The sequence below is a fragment of the Phaenicophaeus curvirostris genome, chromosome 2 (assembly GCF_032191515.1).
Source record: "Phaenicophaeus curvirostris isolate KB17595 chromosome 2, BPBGC_Pcur_1.0, whole genome shotgun sequence".
Taxonomy (NCBI): domain Eukaryota; kingdom Metazoa; phylum Chordata; class Aves; order Cuculiformes; family Cuculidae; genus Phaenicophaeus; species Phaenicophaeus curvirostris.
Window position 1 is genome coordinate 71,577,058 of NC_091393.1, and position 18,403 is coordinate 71,595,460.

The following is an 18,403-nucleotide window of genomic DNA, read 5'->3' on the forward strand; positions in this document are numbered from 1 at the left end:
AAATATCTATTGCTTATTATTGCGACATTTTTTCAAAGCCTTTGCAAAGAAGAAGGGAGAGCTGAAGACCAAAGTCAGAAGCCTCAAAACAGACCTTACTTTCAGAATTGGTGGCAGAAGAGAAAAATTGAGGGTAAGAGGAAAGTAGCTCAGAGGAGTTCAACAGTATTACAAGCACAGCTGGAAATCATCCCAGTGTGTAGGAAGGACAGGAAGGTAGTAACAGACCAGCTTGACTAATAAGATGATCAGTAACATCAAATATAAGAGACTGGTTTTGCAGGGTTGCTCTGTAAATCAGATCAATGCAATTATCCACATTAAAAAGAACACAAAACCCGTCTTTGTCCTTCCCTCCCCCACTCTTTGTTTTTTGTTAGACTGAATTGTTCACTGATGCAGCTGATAGCGTAGGCCTGCAAACAACTGCATCAGCTCTGCTCAAGGAGTTGATGCTGATGCTTAGAGCTGAGGATCTCCTGCTGCCTCGATGATGAGATGTTTAGAATGTATTCAGAAAACATATTAATCTTCAGTACAAATCTGAGATGGGGAGAGACTGGCTAGGCAGCAGTGATTTGAAAAAGCCTCTGAGTTGGAACAATGCCTGAGCTGCAGGTGCAGCAACAATGTTACACTTGCCAAACAAGAAGGCAAACGTTTGGGGCATGTAGAAACAGAGGTAAATTCTGGTACATCATATGACTTTCTCAAACGATTTAGCACTGACAATGTGAATGGGGGCGTAGCAGTGGACACTAGATTTCAAGAAAAATGTAAACTAGCTGGAGAGAGTTCAGGGGAGAATAGGAAAAATGTATGTATGAAGTGGCCTGTGACAAAGATCAAAAGAATTAGTGTTTTTTAATCTAGGGAGGACTGAGGAGACACATGGGCATTTCCAGCTTTGCATCATCCTTTTATATCCTCTTCAGGGATTAAATCTTTTACCAATACCCTCTAGAAACAGCAGAAATAGTATGGGGCTCAAACTAAAGGATCTAGCTTATTGTCTCCAGCCATACCTATAAAAATTGCAGGAGGAGATTGCCTGGGGAGCAATGGGAAAGCACCCATCAGTAAAGGTTTAAAACAGGTTAGGCAGGTGTCTGTCAGGAACAGCCTAGATATGGCAGACACTTCCTGGGAGAAAGGGCCAGCAAGTGGGAATCAGGAAGTTCCTTCCTGCATGACCCGCTACAAGTCTCTGGAATCCAGGTGAGCAGCCTGGCCATGAAAAGTACAGAAACCATAACTGTACATCACCACACTGTGCAGTCACAAATGCTCCTTGCTGTAGTGGCTTTGCAGCCTGCTTCTCTGCACCTCAAAAGGGACTTCAAATTTTGCCTTGTTCTGCTGTTGTTGTTGAGCGAAACATAAATGTTCGCTATAGTGTTGGGGGAAACATATTTCATTTTACTCCTAGGCAATTAAGGCTTTCTCTTTGATTCGCAACAGTTCTCAGTTCATCTATATTACATTACCTGTGTTGACATGCTCGTGGTGATAATTGATGGTATTGAGCTTTGCTCATCAGGATAGAGAACATTTATGGTGGGACCAATAGTGACGGCCTCTCTCTGCAACCTTGTTGCTTAAACTGCTGGGCTCCAAAACCTCTTGGCTGTACCCTGCTACAATTTTATCTGTTCACTCTATGTTAAAAGTCAAAGAATCATAGAATGGTTTGGATTGGAAGGGGCTATGAACGTCATCTAGTCCAACCCCCCCTGCATTGAGCAGGGCCATCTTCAACCAGACCAGGTTGCTCAGAGTCCCATCCAACCTGACCTTGAATATTTCCAAGGATGGGGCACCCACCACCTGTCTAAGCAACCTGTTCTAGTGCCTCACCATTCTCAGTGAGAAAAAAATCTTCTTACTATCTAGTCTAAATCTCTCCTCTTTCGGTTTAAAACCATTACCCCTTTTTCTATTGCTACAGGTCCTGCTGAGATGTTTTTTCTAATCTTTCTTACATAAGCATAGAATGGTTTGGTTGGAAGGGACCTTAGAAGTCATGGGGCATCCACAGCTTCCCTGGGCAATCTGTTCCAGGATCTCAGCACTCTCATAATGAAGACTCCCTAATGCCTAGTTGAAAACTTCCCCCCTCCAATTTAAAGCCATTTATATATAACCTTCTTATAAGCCCCCTTCAGATATTGAAAGGCTGCAATAAGGTCTCCTTGGAGCCTTCTCATCTCCAAGCTGAATGACCCCAGCTCTTGCAGCCTGTCCTCATATGGGAGGTGCTCCAGCCCTCTGATCATTTTGGTGGACCCTCATCTGGACCTGCTCCAACAGTTCCGTATCCTTCCTATGTCGAGAATTCCAGAACTGGACCAGATGAGGTCTCACAAGAGAGGAATAGGGGGCAGAATCAGCTCCCTTGACCTGCTGGCCATGCTTTTGCTGCAGCCCAGGACACGACTGGCCTTCTGGGCTGCAGGCGCACATTGCGGGCTCACATCCAGCTCCTGCTCCACCAGGGCCCCCAGGTCTTTCCCCGCGGGGCTGCTCTCACTCCCTTCATCCCCCAGCCCGCACCGATACTGAGGGCTGCCCTTACACACCAGCGGGACCTTGACCTTCGCAAAATCCCCTGGGAGATAGCGCCTCTCCCTCTTTCCTAGCTGCTGCGATGCGAGCAAAGGTTACTCCTCCCTCGGCTGAGGCCGAAGGGATGGGAGGGGGCGTGGCCTGAGCAGGGAGTGGGCGTGGTTTGTGCGGTGGGGGCGTGGTCTGGCACGGGGCGGTGCCTGAGCAGGGAACGGCGGTTGCCTGAAGGAGGCGTGGTCTAAGCGAAGGGGGCGTGGTCTGTGGGGAGGGGGCGTGGCCTGTGAGGAGGGGCGTGGTCTGTGGGAGGGTGTGTGGCCTGTGAGGAGGGGCGTGGCCTGCGGGGAGGGGGCGTGGCCGCGCCGTGCCGCGGGTGTCAGTGCGGCGGCGGGTGGTGCTGGCGGCGATGGCGGCCGGTGGCGGGCCCGGGCCGGCTCCCGTTCGGCCTTATGAGCTGGTGGTGTTCGGCGCCTCGGGCTTCACGGGGCAGTTCGTGGTGGAGGAGGTGGCGCGGGCCGCGGCCGGCGGGGACCTGCGCGGGCGCTGGGCCGTGGCCGGGCGCAGCCGGGAGAAGCTGCGGGCGGTGCTGGAGCGGGCGGCGGAGAGGCTGGGTACGGGGGGGATGCGGGGAGGGGGAGGAAGGGGAGGGAGAGGAGAAAGGAGAGGAAAGGGGAGGAAGAGGAAGGAAAAGGAGGAAGAGGAGGAAAGGGGAAGAAGAGAAAGGAAGAGGAGGAAGAGGAGGGAAGGGAGAAAGGGAAGGAAGGCGAGGAAGAAGAGGGAAGGAAGGCGAGGAAGAGGAGGAAAGGGAGGAAAGGGAGAAAGGGGATGATGGGGAGAAATGGGAGGATGGGGAGTAGGGGGAGGAGGAAGGAGAGGAAGAGGAGAAAGGGGAGGATGGGGACTAGGGGGAGTAGAGGAGGTAGGAGAGAGTCCGGGAGGAAGGGAAGTAAAGGAGGAAGGGAAGTAAAGGAGGAAGGGGAGAAGTGGGGAGGAAGGAGAGAAAGAGGAGGAAGGGGAGAAGCAGGAAGGAAGAGGGGGATGCCCAGGGTTTGACAGTGGTGTCCGGTTTACAGGGAAGGCGGCGCTGGCGGCAGAGGTGGCCGTGCTGCTCTGCGATGTGAGCGATGCGGGATCTCTGGCTGCCATGGCGAGGCAGACCCGGCTGGTGCTCAACTGCGTGGGCCCGGTGAGTGCGGGACTGTGCCGGGTTCCTGGGAGTGGGGGAGACCTGCCCTGCAGTGCCCAGAGCTACCCAGTGTCAAGGGCAGGGCTTTGGAACGGTTCCCAAAGTGCTGACCGAGTGCGGTCATCGCCACAGGGACTCCCTGGTACCACCAGCTGCGATTCATAGAATCGCTTGATTGGAAAAGACCTTTGAGACCATCGAGTCCAGCTGTACCTGTTCACTGCTAAACCCTATCCCTGAGCACCTCATTTACCATCTTTTAAATTCCTTCAGGGATGGTGACAGAAACACCTTCCCGGGCAGCCTCTGCCAGTGCCCGATTAACCCCTTTGGTGAGGATATTTTTCCTAAGGCCTAATCTGAGCCTGTCCTGGCACAACTTGAGGCAATTTCCTCTCATCCTATTGCTTGTTACTTAGGTGAAAAGATCAGCACCCACCTCTCTACAACCTCCTTTCAGGAAGTTGTAGACAGTGATAAGGTCTCCCCTCAATGTCCTTTTCTCCAGGCTAAACAACCACAGTTCCTTCAGCCACTTCTCATAAGGTTTGTGCTTCAGCCCCTTCACCAGCTTCGCTGCCCTCCTCTGGACATGCTCCAGCGCTTCGTTTAGCAAGGGGCCTGAAACTGAACACGGTATTCAGTGTGCAGCCTCACTGACAGTTCCCACGGAAACACAATAGGGATTTTTCAGGCTTTCATGGGCGGTGTAGGAAACTGACTGTGAAACCGGGAGGAGTTTTGGCTTTGGCCAAAATGCTTTAAGTGGTGCCAGGGTTGAAAACAGAGCTGGAAAGTAACCCCACAGGCTCACTGTTCTATGTTGTTGGCCCCTTCCAGACTTTCAGCAGCAGTATTTCCCACGTGTGCAGAGGGGGTCAAAGTACAGGAGCTGGAAGTCTGATCACAATGGCATCTTTGAAATTAAGAGTATTTAGGTAGATAATGTGAGTGCAAAGAGCATAAACTGAATTAGATGCATTAAATTGGCCTTGGTGATCTTGTCCAATGAGAGAAATACAGTGGTTTAGTCTAGCAAAGTGTTATCAGTGATGAAGTTTGTGATGCTGTTCCTTTTCTCCAACCCCCCTCCACCCAAAAAATGCAAGTATTTTTTCCATTTTTGCCCCTCTTAGCATGATGAATAGTCAGCAAATGCTTACTTTTATTGTAGATACATATGTTAGATGAAGAACGTTGGGAGAGTTTTGGTGTGTGGGTTTGGTTTTGTTTTGTTATGTGTGATGTTCTTCCCTTCTGTAGTATCGGTTCTTTGGAGAGCCTGTGGTAGAAGCTTGTGTTGAAAATGGTGCAAGCTGCATTGACATCAGTGGAGAACCCCAGGTAGGTGACAGCAGAAAAATGCTATCTTATTTCAGACATCGGTTAAAGGAGTATTTGTTTAGTGTGTTTCATGTTTCTGATAATCTTTTTGAACTCAAGGATAAATTCTGCCTCCTGAAATGAAATTTTAATTTAATTTAAAGTACATTAATGTGTAGGTGTAGAGTTTTCTTACAGTTAAACAAGAGTCAGGTTTTGTTTGGAAATCACAGATTTTTGAATTGTGCTTCAAGTCTTGTTGATGTTCTACATAGGATTTATGTGTGATCACATTGTTTTGCTTTGCTGTGACAGTTGCATACCATAACACAAGAATAATACAAGTCTGTCTTAAAAATGCTTATACAGGATTTGAAGTATGTTGGGTGCTATGATGGGACAGTACAATGTTGATGGCTACTATTGGGTATGGCCAAATACAGAGTTCTGATTAAAATACTTGTTCTGACTATGTTTTAGTTTCTGGAAGGAATGTACCTGAAATACAATGAAAAAGCTGCAGAAAAGGGGGTGTATATCATTGGAAGCTGTGGCTTTGACTCTATACCGGCTGATATGGGAGTACTATACACCAGAGACAACTTGAAAGGTAACTTATTTCAGTGTGACCTTATGCTGGAAAAGACATGGAGATTATGCTTTCATCGGGCTTTCTAAAGCAGCAGTGCTTATGTGGAAACTCTTGGAGTCTCTCCTTTTGCCTGCCTTTGCCAGCCGATCAGTTTCAACCAAATCTGGCAGAAAAAAATTTACAAGTAAACCCCTTAGATTGGAGGAAAATGGTCATTAGGTAGAGGAGGGATTCAAGGTTATGTTGCTCACTGAGGGAACAAACCCTTCAGCTGTCAGCAGAGTATGTTCAGCCAGCTTGTCATCCCAGGCAAGCCTCAGCACGCTGCCTCATGCGTTGAGAATCTTGTAGGGAAAGGCAGTGGGGAGAAGGAAGGCTGTGGGAAAGTGATTGCAAATTAGTGGGTAATCAGGTTTTGTAAGTTTTGTTTTCCTGCCTTAAGCAGTGAGAAGCTGTTTTATGAGTATGAGCAGAAAATGCCTTATTCTTTAAGAGCAGCTAGACAATAACTGAAAGAGGATGGATATATTTCAGGAAAGAAGTGAAATGATTTAATTCCGTACAAATAGTACTTGATCCTAATCTCAAATTGAGGACACTTTGGTGACCAGGTCTGACTTGCAGTTAGAAGGGTCTGTAGAAGCATACAAATGTTTTGCTTTTATGTAGTATTAAAACTTCTCTTAAGTGCTTTGCATTAGAGTGTATAGTCGGTTTTCAGTTTGAAAAAACTCAGTCTGAACCTGCTGGAAAGAGAGGAGAGGCATGGAAATGAGTATCTGGTTGTTTGTGGGCTTATGATTTAATATCTGATACTTCTTTTGAATAAAGATGTCTCTATCTCTTCCTATTTTGACTTCATGTTATTATCACCTGTCCATCCAGTTGCTTGCCGTATTGAAGTTTGTCTGTACAAGTACAGTTTTACAATCTCAGAAGGAACTGAGCAAAGCAAAACAAAGTTGAATTTGGAGTTGTTGCTTTGGTTTGCTGTTAATCACAGCTAAGCATTCTTTGCGAAATACAAGCTATGCTAGAATTAAATGTTTTAATATACCTTGCTAAGGTCTACTAAAATCTCTTACTTCATACCAGTTTTCATAGCCTACAACGTCCATTATTTTGAAACTGAGGAAAACTAAATATGGCTCTTAATATTATTTTCCTTTGTTTTCATTGATTATTTACATTATCCCATTAACTAGATAAGGCAAATGAAAAATGTAACGAGTAAAGATAATATTAGTGACCCTTACTGAAGCACATTACCTAAGAAATTTGATACCCACTAACTAAAACAGCTGTGGAACTTAATCTTAGTTTATTTACTTTGAGATAAAAATATGATTGTGCCTTTTCAACTAATAATGTCAGCAGCCTGCTTTTTGAGTCTGCCAGAGTGTATTCAGGCTTTGTGAAGTAATGAGTATACATGCCAAGTAATGTTTCCTTCTCCCTTGAAGGTACTTTGACTGCTGTTGAAAGTTTCCTGACGGTGAAATCTGGGCCTGAGGTTAGTTGGTTTATACCTCCTTGGAAACTGAGAGGTATCTTTAATAACATCACTATAGCCCATTAGAATAACTGTTGTTACATTAATTCAGACCAAGGAACAAGCTAGCAGCATTTTGATGGTGAGTCTAAGAACTTTATTCTTTAGGAGCTTGTAAAAGTATCCCAAGAAAACACTCTTTTGTCAGGTTCATTTGCATAGGATGTCTACCTAAAATTTGTTGTGTTAAGCTGTTTCAATAAATACTTCGTTATTGCAGAAATCTGGGAAAGATTTGTACAGAGGTAAACTGTAACAGCTACATGGTGTGTTGCCAGTAATTCTAGTCTTTGGCTGGTTTGTGTTTTGGAGTTTTTTTGTGGTTTGTTTTTTTTTTATTTTGTGAGGGAGTGTGGGTGTTTCAATATACTTGGATGAATGTAATCGCAATACATGTGTGTCATAATATGTAATATAGGTAATTAGGTCTAAGGTAATTTTTAAAATACTGCAACAAGGACCCAAACTGAGCCGGTGTTGGTACTTAACAGTCAAACAAATTGCTTCTTTTGTTCTGAACACCAGTCCTGGCAGATGGGGCCAAAGTCATAGCCTCTTCTTATGAACGTCTGGAGGAGTAGAGGAAGCCCATGGAATGAGAGAGTAATACCCATCTGTTAAAGGACAGGGAATAGTAATTAATGAGAATGTATAGATCTGTATGTTTGGTGTAAAGGTAGTTTAACTAGGTAGTATAAGTGTTGATAAGAAGGGATTTCGGTACTGAGAATTAAATAGAATGGGATAGTTTGAGGAAATACATGTGTATAAATACACACACACACACACACACGCGCGCGCGTATTAAATTACATGGGACTTAAGCACGAGGCAAATTGTATGGAGTAAGGGGTGAAGATTGTACTGGTTCTGGCTGAGACAGAGTTAATTTTCCCCACAGCAACCCTCACAGTGCTGTGCTTCGTATTCGTAGGTAGAAAGATGTTAGTAATGCACCAGGGTTTTGGCTACTGCTGAGCAGTGCTCGCACAGCATCCAGGAGGTCTCTCCAACCTTCTGGCCCTTCACCCAGAAGGCTAGGGGTTGGCAAAATCCTAGCAAGGGACATAGCCAGGACAGCTGACCCAAACTGAGCAAAGGGATATTCCATATTATATGATGCCTGTTCAGCAATAAAAGCTGAGAGGAAAGAGGACAGGGAGGGGGGCATTTGTTAGTGCTGAACTTGTCTCCAGAGGTACTGCAATGCATACTGAAGCCCTGCTTCCTGGGAAATGGTTTGAGAACACCTGATGATCGGAAGTGGAGGGTAAATCTTCTGTTTTACTTTTCTTCTGCTTGTGACCTTTACTTTTCCTGTACTAAGCCACCTTTATCTTGACCTATTAGGTTTGGGTTTTTCCCCATCTTATTTTCTCTCCCTCCTGTCCTGCTGAGGAGTGGGGGTGATAGAGCAGCTTGGTGAGCACCTGGCATTCAGCCAAGGTCAACCCACCACATTTGAATATACTCTAATGTGTGTAATTGTAATATGTATATGTAATATCTGTAATAATGTGTAATATATGTTGTAATTCTAAGGTTATTACTAAAATAATACATGAAATCTTTAGATAGTAAATTAGTTACTGTTTCATGGTGTGTCACCAGGGCTCTTGTATACATGATGGGACCTGGAAGTCAGCTGTTTATGGCCTTGCTGATCAAGACAACCTTAGGACGCTTCGAAAAAAGATAGGATATGCCCCTGTTCCAGTCGTTGGTGCAAAACTTAAAAGAAGGTATAAGAAGCATAAGATGTGAAATGTCCTGTCTTCTAGCAGTTCCATTATTTTTTTGATATAGATTGCTAGCATTTTATTAAATACTAAAAAGATGTGTTTTGGACTTTTGTATAATATGAACACATAGATGCTCGTCTAGTAGGATTGAAGTTAACTTCGGTTTTACTAATTTGTTACTGAAAAAAGAACACCTCTCAGCATTTACTGGTCTCAAAGTTAACTTTTAGAAAAAGACTTTTATTGATGTGGCGAACTTTTGAGTTTTATTTCTGAAGCAATCAGTAGAATGGAAAAAAGACATAAGAGAAAAATATTATTTTGACAATCAAATTAATCTTTGCTATAGTGCGCAGAATTTTGAGTTGAGCCAGAGATAAATTTGGAATAGTTTGCTTTAAATGAAAAGAGATATTGTCTTAAAAATGCTTGAGAAAATGCCAGTATTGGTAGGGCCATTATGATGAGTTTCTTTCAGTTTGTGTGAACATTGGTACTTTTCCTTCCATTTGCAGAGGATATGTGTTTTACAGTCGGGAGTTCAAAGAGTACTCCATTCCATTCATGGGATCTGATGTTTCTGTTGTAAAACGGTCTCAGCGTTATTTGCACACAGAGCTGCAGGAAACACCTGTAAGTTACTGTTCTCAGTATTCTATGTCTTTATTACAATTTTCCATTAATCTTTCCTTTATGTAATGACCACTTTCAGTGCGGATCTGCATAGTAGGGTTTCTGTAGTTAGGTAAATGGTAATGAACTGTGATGTGCTTTTGCATCGGTAAACAAGGAGGCTTGTTCTGTTGATCATTTGTGGAAGTTGCTTGGCCTGATGAGGTCCAGGTTCTTCTGGGTGCACAGGCCTGTTTTGTACTGCTTGATAATTCTGCCTGAGGAGCTTGCATATTGCTGCTGCCATAATAGTTACAAGACTGTCTTGTAGGTTGCTCATACTGTCTCTTTTCTGAGTGTGTGTTTGCAGGGAGTGGAAGCCTTGAGCCACAGAAAGGTTTGAAAGGTAGCCTTCATTATTTTTGGGAATGATACAGACATGAAACTCTGTTCCTGTGCAGAGGCTTTTTTTCTTGTATCAACAGAGCTTCTAAAAACATTACAACTATAGTCTGGGTAACTATAGTCAGATCAGTATAGTATAGTAAACAGTTTGATGAAAGTTTTGTGTGCTGCTCATTTGTATCGGGAGACTTCTTTGAAGCTTAAGTCATTGGTGTGCAGAGTAAATGCAGTGTGAAGTGGTGGTGGTGGAAAAATTCTTTGTTGTTTTCCATGGTTTCCTGAGAGGAGATCAGCTCCTACAGTCTGTAAAACAGCTGTGCAGTCACAGACATCAGTTAAGAGATGAAGATGAGATAGTGCTCTAAAAATGAACTCGGAAAATACTAATGAGACAGGGTTGGCATTGCTGTTCCAGATTTCTGAAGTAAGGTCTCAGGTTCTATTAAATTACAGCAGGCAGAGGAGGAAAGGAAGATCTCACAAAAGAAGCCTGAAATTGGATACCGAAATGCATCTTAGTTTAAAGTTTCCCACTTTTATTTACCATGCTTGCTCCCTCACCATTCTGTAGTTATGTTGTCTTCTCATAATGTGAAGCATTATTCAAAGAGTTGTGTGGAGTGAAGATGATTGTTTAAGGCCGTATTTCAACAGCTGTCTGTTGTATCAAATAATTTCAGGGTAGATTTGTTTTTCCAAATGAACCAATGCAAAAATTAGAATGTAAATTCTGTCACTGAAAATGTGGTTTTGCCCCAGGTGCAGTATGGTGCTTACGCGAACGTAGGTGGTCTTGGCTCTGTTATCAAGCTGATGTTTGCTGGCATTTTATTTCTTCTTCTTGTGAAGTTCAGCTTTGGAAGAAAACTTCTGACAAAAGTAAGCGTTCAAAACACAAAAGAATTAAGTGTTTGGAGATTTTTTTTTTCCCCTCTGGTTTACTGTTGGTCTTTTTTTTTTTTTTTTCTCTCCTCCCCACCTCCCTTATTATATAGTACCCAGAATTTTTCTCTGCTGGACGCTTCACGAAGAAAGGACCAACCCAGAAACAGGTAACTGACTGTTTTTTATCACAATTATTGAATAAATTTGTTATGGTAATGATTGAATGTGGAGTCAACTGCTTAGTCTCAAAGAAGTAATTTCTAAATGCGCATTGTGTGTGCTTGTTCAGATAGTTTTGAATATTTAAATAATCATGCCTTCTGCTATTAGGCATCACAGTATGTGGAACTCATGAGAAAAAATGGATCATGTTGCTAGGTCTGATGTATTTAGATGGGGGCTCACAGCGCTCGATCTCTCAAAGGTGATGACAGGGGGAGACTGAGTAGCAAAAACCCAGGACTGAAAGCACCGAGAGAATAAATGAACTTTAGAACAGTAACAGTTCCAACAAAGAGGAAGTGATTAAAAATGTAGGTTGTACCTTTGAAGCAATAACTTAGAATAACTCTTCTCATGTATAGATGAATCATAGTGTTATAATGATAATATAATAGATGCTTATAATATGATAGATGCTTATATTTCCTCGTGATGCTTGCCTGATATAAGAGAGTTACTGTTTTGGTGACCACGCTTGTCCACGACAGATGGATGGAACCTCTTTTACAATGACTTTTTTTGGCGAGGGTTACAGTGAGGGACAAGATCCCCAGAATGGCAAACCGAATGTAAAGATCTGCACCGAAGTCAAAGGACCAGGTACGTATCTTAGTAGTAGCTAACTGCTTTGGTTTCACATTCCCTACTCTCAAATAGGTTTATGATTCCACTGCTATTTTTTTTTGCCCTCAAGGAGCCCTTGCAACATGGACAAAGCCAACAGCCTTTCTGCTGTGACTTGTTTTTTGAAATAGCCAATTCATTTGGCTTCTGGTCCTTCTCTTTCCTTATGACTTTCCTCGTCCAATTTTTATTTTTGCAGAGTAGCAGTTAAAGGGCAAGGTCTTTAAGGGTAGTTTTCAGTTGTTGCAGCCTGGACTTACTACGTGTTTATTTCCTGTCCCTTATGAGTGAACTTAGTTCTGGCCCGGTATGGTTTCTGGCTATAACATCAATTCCTTTGAGGGGAGGGGAGTCCTGAAGTAAAGTTTGGATGCAACAAGAATGTTTGTTCAGAAAGCTGTTAATGAAGCACAGCTTCTTTCAATAACTAGAGGTGTAGCTGAGCGCAACAGTCTCACAGCAAAAGTGTGAATTTAAGCACAGGAAGGGGGAAGTTCTTGCTGTAACTGAGAGCCCTCTGTCACTGTGTGGTTGTAGGCCTGTATTTGAAGCAGTATTTGTCCAGATTAGACCCTAAGGAGCTTGCCAGCTACTTGGAGTAATTACCAGGTAAAAAAGCTGTTCTTAAATGGGGAAAGCTGTTGGCTATTTCATTGCCTAAGATGGTGTTCCTCAGTGTGCTGTTGCTAAGAGCAAGATTACCTTCTGCATTTCAACACACTGTACATAGTTTGATTGGTGTGTTTTGGGTTGGTTTTTGTTTTTGTGTTTCAGAGCCTGGCTATGTTGCTACACCAATTGCAATGGTTCAAGCAGCTGTATCTCTCCTGGAAGACACGGCTTGTCTGCCTAAAAAGTAAGTAATTGCCCATGCAGAGCAGCTTGATCACCCTTAAAGTCACTGCGTGTATATCTTTCTCTTTGAAAATACAAATCTCCTAACCCCGTGGGTTTCTGTGTTACCTCACCCACATGGCTGTGCAAGGAAGATAGTTCCCCACGCTCTGATTTAAAGCCACCTCCTTTAAAGTCGTCATTTGCCTTTCAGTTTGAAAGGATGTTTGGTTGACAGCGACTGAACATGAGCCAGCCATGTGCCCAGGTGGCCAAGAAGGCCAATGGCATCTTGGCTTGTATCAGAAACGGCGTGACCAGCAGGTCCAGGGAGGTTCTTCTCCCTCTGTACTTGGCACTGGTGAGACCACTCCTCGAATCCTGTGTTCAGTTCTGGGCCCCTCACCACAAGAAGGATGTTGAGGCTCTGGAGCGAGTCCAGAGAAGAGCAACGAAGCTGGTGAAGGGGCTGGAGAAGAGGCCTTATGAGGAACGGCTGAGAGAGCTGGGGTCCTTTAGCCTGTAGAAGGGGAGGCTGAGGGGAGACCTCATTGCTCTCTACAACTGCCTGAAAGGAGGTTGTGGAGAGGAGGGAGCTGGCCTCTTCTCCCAAGGGACAGGGGACAGGACAAGAGGGAACGGCCTCAAGCTCCGCCAGGGGAGGTCTAGGCTGGACATTAGGAAAAAATTTTTCACAGAAAGGGTCATTGGGCACTGGCACAGGCTGCCCAGGGAGCTGGTTGAGTCACCTTCCCTGGAGGTGTTTAAGGGACGGATGAGGTCCTGAGGGGCATGGTTTAGTGTTTGATAGGAATGGTTGGACTCAGTCATCTGGTGAGTCTCTTCCAACCTGGTTATTCGATGGTTCTGTGATGCAGTCACAGGTTTTTCATAATCCTTTTGCAGTATTAATTACATCACAGTTTATATTTTCAGTTAATGGAATGGTTTCTATTGAGTTTGCTGGGTGACAAAATGCACCTCTGAATATTACCAGCCTAGAAAATTCCTCCTGTGCTCTCCTGTGGGACAAAGGGGCTTTTTCTTTCTTAGGCAGGGAAACCCATCTTTGACTTCAAAAAATGGTGTCGCTCTGTCACTCTACTACTACTGATTTGATTACTACTTTTGATTTTCATTAACAGGGGTGGTGTGTATGCTCCGGGAGCTGCTTTCTCTAAAACAAAACTGATTGATCGCCTCAACAAACGTGGTGTTGAGTTCTCTGTTATTCACAAGCCTGAAGTCTGAAGTCAAAACACAACGGTATGAACGAACACCTTTCCTGGGTCTGACTCCAATAAAGCTCACTTGGCTCTACAAGCCTAATCCTGAAAGAGTTTCACTGTGCTCTTGTTGGCAGCAGAAAGAGAAGAGAAATTGAGATAAAAATCCTAATACCCTTTCCTATAGTGAGCACACCCATGAAGAGTATTGAGTTTTAACTCATGGTCAAGTTAAATGAGTGACTTATTGGGAACTAGTTCTAGAATTTTCTTTAATCTCTTTCCTCTAGGTTACTACTTAACCGCTACAGCACGTGCTTCACAACCACAGCCTTCTCGCTTCACCCCCTCCCCAAGGTGGTAGAAGCAGGCAGGCCTTGGAGAACAAGTGCCTTAGCAGCACCAAGAGCGGCGTTTGTCAGTATGACCGTGACTGGCAGTGTTGGGGAACACTTGCCAAGCACAGAAAGCACAGAGACAGACACACGTGTAGGAGAAACAACAACAATTTTTATTCAATCTATAACTACTCTAAATGGAACATTTTCGTTAACATTTCAAACTTTGCCTTTGATGTTGACACTGTAAAGCAAGAAGGGAAACAATATCAGCCTTGTGCCATCAGAGCGATGGTTAGCTGTCCATTATATCCCACCCCCTAAATATTACCTTCAGTTAGGATGGGAAATGGTATGGCTTGGCCCTCTCTGCTGCCAGCTTCCTTTGAACTTTAGGCCGGATTTTGCCGTGATGTTCAAATATTGACTTCCTGGCCTCGTTCTGATGAATGAAAAGCATGAAGCAAAAAGTTTACTAATTACAAGAAGCTCATTGCACACAACTCTCTGTGCTGTTTCTAATTGGTGAATAAGCTTACTCTACAGACCTGCCCATCAGCTCACCCCACGTTCACCTCGTGCTTTTAGCGAGGTCAAAGAAAGGCTGGGATGACAAGTAAACGTACAGCTCTAAGTTAAAATAAGTGTGTCGCTCTGCAGGACCTTATTCTGATACACCTGTTATAACCTGCAGATTTCAAATGGCTTACAAAATAGCAGGCTTTCCCTTGTTTTTTCCTGAAACACCAAGGTCTGAGATGCCTGAGTATGCAGAGAGCTGCAAATGGCATTAGACAAAATGATGTGGTCATTAAAACATGCAAGAGAAAGCTACCTACGCACACCTGGCTGGATACAAGTTTCCAAATGCAGGATCTACACCTTCCAAAACCACCTTATAAGTTTGATTCACTGGAAAACTATGGTTCCAGAAAACAACAACTGCTTCACTGATCCATAACAAAAGTTCACGGAACACCCAATTTAATCTGGTTCTTATTAGAAGTTAGATACGGGTTTCTGTCTGTTTATGAGAGTGGTTAAACGAAAGTTGTGGAATAGTAGAACACGCTATAACTAGAAGAGGAGATAAAATGACCCAAACCACCCACCATTATACCTGTGGACTGGCATCCTAAGTGTTCTCATCTAGAAAAGAAAGTTGTGTGCAAGACCCTGATGGTTTCATTACCTGGATGTATTTCAGAGCTTTTTTACGCTCTCCTCCACAGATAAATGACTTAATTATTTGGGTTTTAACCCCAGGTGCTGCTTTCATTGTCTCTGGGTGACACAGCAGGGCAAGTGATTTCTGTAAAAGTTGAAGACCAGGCTTACTAAGATATATACATCCATTCTTGCAACACACATAGTCCAAAGTTTCTTAAAGTAAGAGTGAACTCTGTTAAACGAGCTTGCATGACCTAATAATGACATCGTTGACACAGGACATGTAAATAAGATTTCTTAGGTGTTTGCAGAAAAACTATTCTGTTAGGCATACAGAACAAAGGGAGTAAGTTTTATCAGTTACCCGTCCAAGTAATTGGAACAGAATCAGAAATCATAACCAACGGCTGAAGATGTCACAACAGGACTACAAAAAAAGCCTATTGTATTTTAGTACCTGTTATCAGCTAAGCAGCAATTTCTTAAAATCGTTTTACAAATGACAGCCTTGCCTTGCACGGTAACGTACGTCCAACTGAACAGTAATGTACTTACTTCGTAATCCTTGTGGTCCAGCAGCCAAAAACCTTCTGTGAGCTCCACAAGGCCCTGAGGGAGAGCAAATGTGCTGGCAAAAGATGTGATGATTTTTTCTGTTTTATGAGGCCAACAAATGAAGATGTCTCTCAGCAAGTAAATTGTCTGATAGCAAATATAGAGTTAAGGCTGACAAATTTGTAAGACCAGCAATTTATCCCATTACACTTAGAAAAACACAATGAAATAAGAATATAAAAGTGGTAGGAATCAGAAACTACTAATGTCTTAGTCTTCCCCTTTTAAGCTCTTTTAACCTGGAGACAGCCAGGTCCTAACCACAAAACTCTATTCTGAAGAAGTAACCAGAAAGAAATACACTTTGATTTCTGTAAGGTATCCAGAAAGTTTAGCTCTAGATATAGAAATACTTCTGCTATAAACTCAGGCTCCCTCTACAGCCAGTGGAGCTACCAGCTGGACATTCAGAACATCCAGGGCTTAATTAGTAAATCCTTTTGCTCTGAAGCAGCAGGCTTCAGTGCTTATTCTAGTAAGAAGCCATTTGTAGAGGTAGGGGTGCTCTGGAAATTAGAACCTCTGTTTAAATTTTGAGGAAAAAACTAACGGGGCTTTTTACCTTTAACATTTCTTAGTAAACCCATTCTCTCATAGGAGAAAAGACCTGGCAACGAAATGCTAAAAGAAAGGTCATACAAATTCACAGTATAAAAAACTAAAACACTGCTTCCATCTACGACTTAATTCTAAACTAAATGTTTTCATTAGCGTTGTGTTTGTGGAGTAAATTAACATCTGTGCACGAGAAACATTTAAGAACTTTTGTGTGCATGTCCTCAAGGTGTGATAAAAGTAACCAGGAAGGATACAATCGCATGCTTGTAGGTTTCCTCGATGTTTTCCAATAAATAGAGATCCAGCAGTGCCTGAAAGGAAAAACAAAAAGTTTTTAAACACTCCCGTCGTTCATAAATCATTGGCTTTTGGGTGGGATTGGGAGAGGGGGATGATGGTGTTTTCAGTGACCACGGCACTCACGTGTAAACTGGGAGGGGGATATTGCCCAGTCCCTCCTTCCTCTCTCTGCCACAGCGTCGCAACTTCATCTGCTACGTTTGCAACTATGCTGTCGATCACCAGGCCGTCAGAATAGTCTTCTCCTCTGGAACAAAAGGTAGCAAGGATTTGGACAGAGGAAGACACTCATTCTAGTCCGCCGGTGCAACAGATTTCCTCCAGTCCAAACAAAACCAGAAAGCTCCATCAGTCAAAGAATGCAACAAACACACAAAGGCAGGATTCTGACTTGAGATGCGCGTGAAAGGAACACACCAGCCCGTATCTAAGTTACTAGAGTAGTAAGCTCAGTAAGACAAACTTTCAAATCAGTCTCCAATATGCTGCAGCTTCCACCAAAACTCATCTTGCTGCAAATACCAATGTCGACACAGAAGCCATTCCCTTCCACTTCTGGATCTGCAGTGGAGGTGCCCCAGAGCTGTAGGCTCACCTTGACAAACGCTCCAGCTTCTGTCGCTGAGCAGCGTAGCAGGCCTGAAGCAGAGGGTAGTTGTAGAAAGGGGTAGACAATTGCTTTGTCCCATCTACAGGCAAAAAAGTAAAAGCAAGTTAAAGAAGTCATATCGCATTTGTAAACTAAAAACATTGACTAAGAAAGATAAAAGATCGTACAAGCTTATCATCGAGGAGCACAGATGAGCCTCCGGCTCTGAAAGAAGCCCGTCCTGTTTCTGCCCTTGCTACCAGAGATGCGGGACGTAACTCAATTCCATCTTGTCTCAAGTACCGTTTCTAGTTTACATGCAGTGTAGCATTCAAAACATGTAGCGTAAGCTGAAGTTCACTATCAAAAAGCACAGTTCTCAAACGGAATGTGTTTCTAACTGTGCCATGTGAATATTTGTGAGCCAATTGAGGATGACCGTAGAATTTATAATCTATCCAAATCAACAAGTGTTTCCAAGGTGTACTTTTTCCTCAAGCAATACATAAAGGGTTCAGAACATGCAGGTCATACTGTGACTGTAACAAACAGGTGCTCAGTCTTTGTTTTTTAACAGTCATTTGTTTAAAATCCTAGATGTTTCGAGCTGTGGACATAAGCAACTCCGTACTGCTATTTCTAAGAAACATCCAGGCAAGAACATGCTTGCATCATTCTACACTGTGCATTTGAAAATCCGGTAAAATCTCAGTGTCATCAAGAGGACTCCAGCACACGTGTGGGTCGCTGGACCAGCACGACTTGTCACTGACAAAACAGCTACCAGAGCGCGGCCAACAATGTGTTCATAGGCTTCCCTCGCTGGGTGGGCTCCTTGTGACCAACGCATTACGCTTCATGCTTACCTAAACCCTCTGGAAGGAGACCAGCTTGGAAGAACCAGATGACCACTTTAGTGTAGACAGAAATGTGGTTAGCTAACGCCTGCTTTTTTCTCAAGTCCGCAAAACCTGAAAAAAGGCTTAAGATGATTTTTGTTATGCAATTCCTTTCATATTTAAAAAAACTCCCTTCATCATACTAAGTAGAAAGTATAAAAATAACGGG

At 43.4% G+C, this 18,403-nt stretch overlaps 1 protein-coding gene across 1 annotated transcript; it reads left to right on the plus strand.

Moving 5' to 3' along the window:
• The first annotated feature begins 2,931 nt into the window (after positions 1-2,931).
• SCCPDH (saccharopine dehydrogenase (putative)) lies at positions 2,932-13,876 on the plus strand. The gene is made up of 12 exons (XM_069852425.1): positions 2,932-3,173; positions 3,636-3,748; positions 5,012-5,092; positions 5,552-5,681; positions 7,127-7,176; positions 8,827-8,957; positions 9,473-9,590; positions 10,734-10,853; positions 10,970-11,026; positions 11,570-11,681; positions 12,480-12,561; positions 13,685-13,876. The coding sequence occupies exons 1-12, from the start codon at positions 2,969-2,971 to the stop codon at positions 13,788-13,790; spliced, it is 1,305 nt and encodes a 434-aa protein (XP_069708526.1). The 5' UTR covers positions 2,932-2,968; the 3' UTR covers positions 13,791-13,876.
• Positions 13,877-18,403: the final 4,527 nt, after the last annotated feature.

What these genes read in the sequence shown, in the direction of transcription:
- SCCPDH (XM_069852425.1), top strand. Translation starts at nt 2,969, where the DNA reads ATGGCGGCCGGTGGCGGGCCCGGGCCGGCTCCCGTTCGGCCTTATGAG. An exon ending in CACCAGAGACAACTTGAAAG is followed by an intron (nt 5,682 to 7,126) that starts GTAACTTATTTC and finishes TCTCCCTTGAAG; the next exon opens with GTACTTTGACTGCTGTTGAA. An exon ending in CAGAGCTGCAGGAAACACCT is followed by an intron (nt 9,591 to 10,733) that starts GTAAGTTACTGT and finishes GTTTTGCCCCAG; the next exon opens with GTGCAGTATGGTGCTTACGC.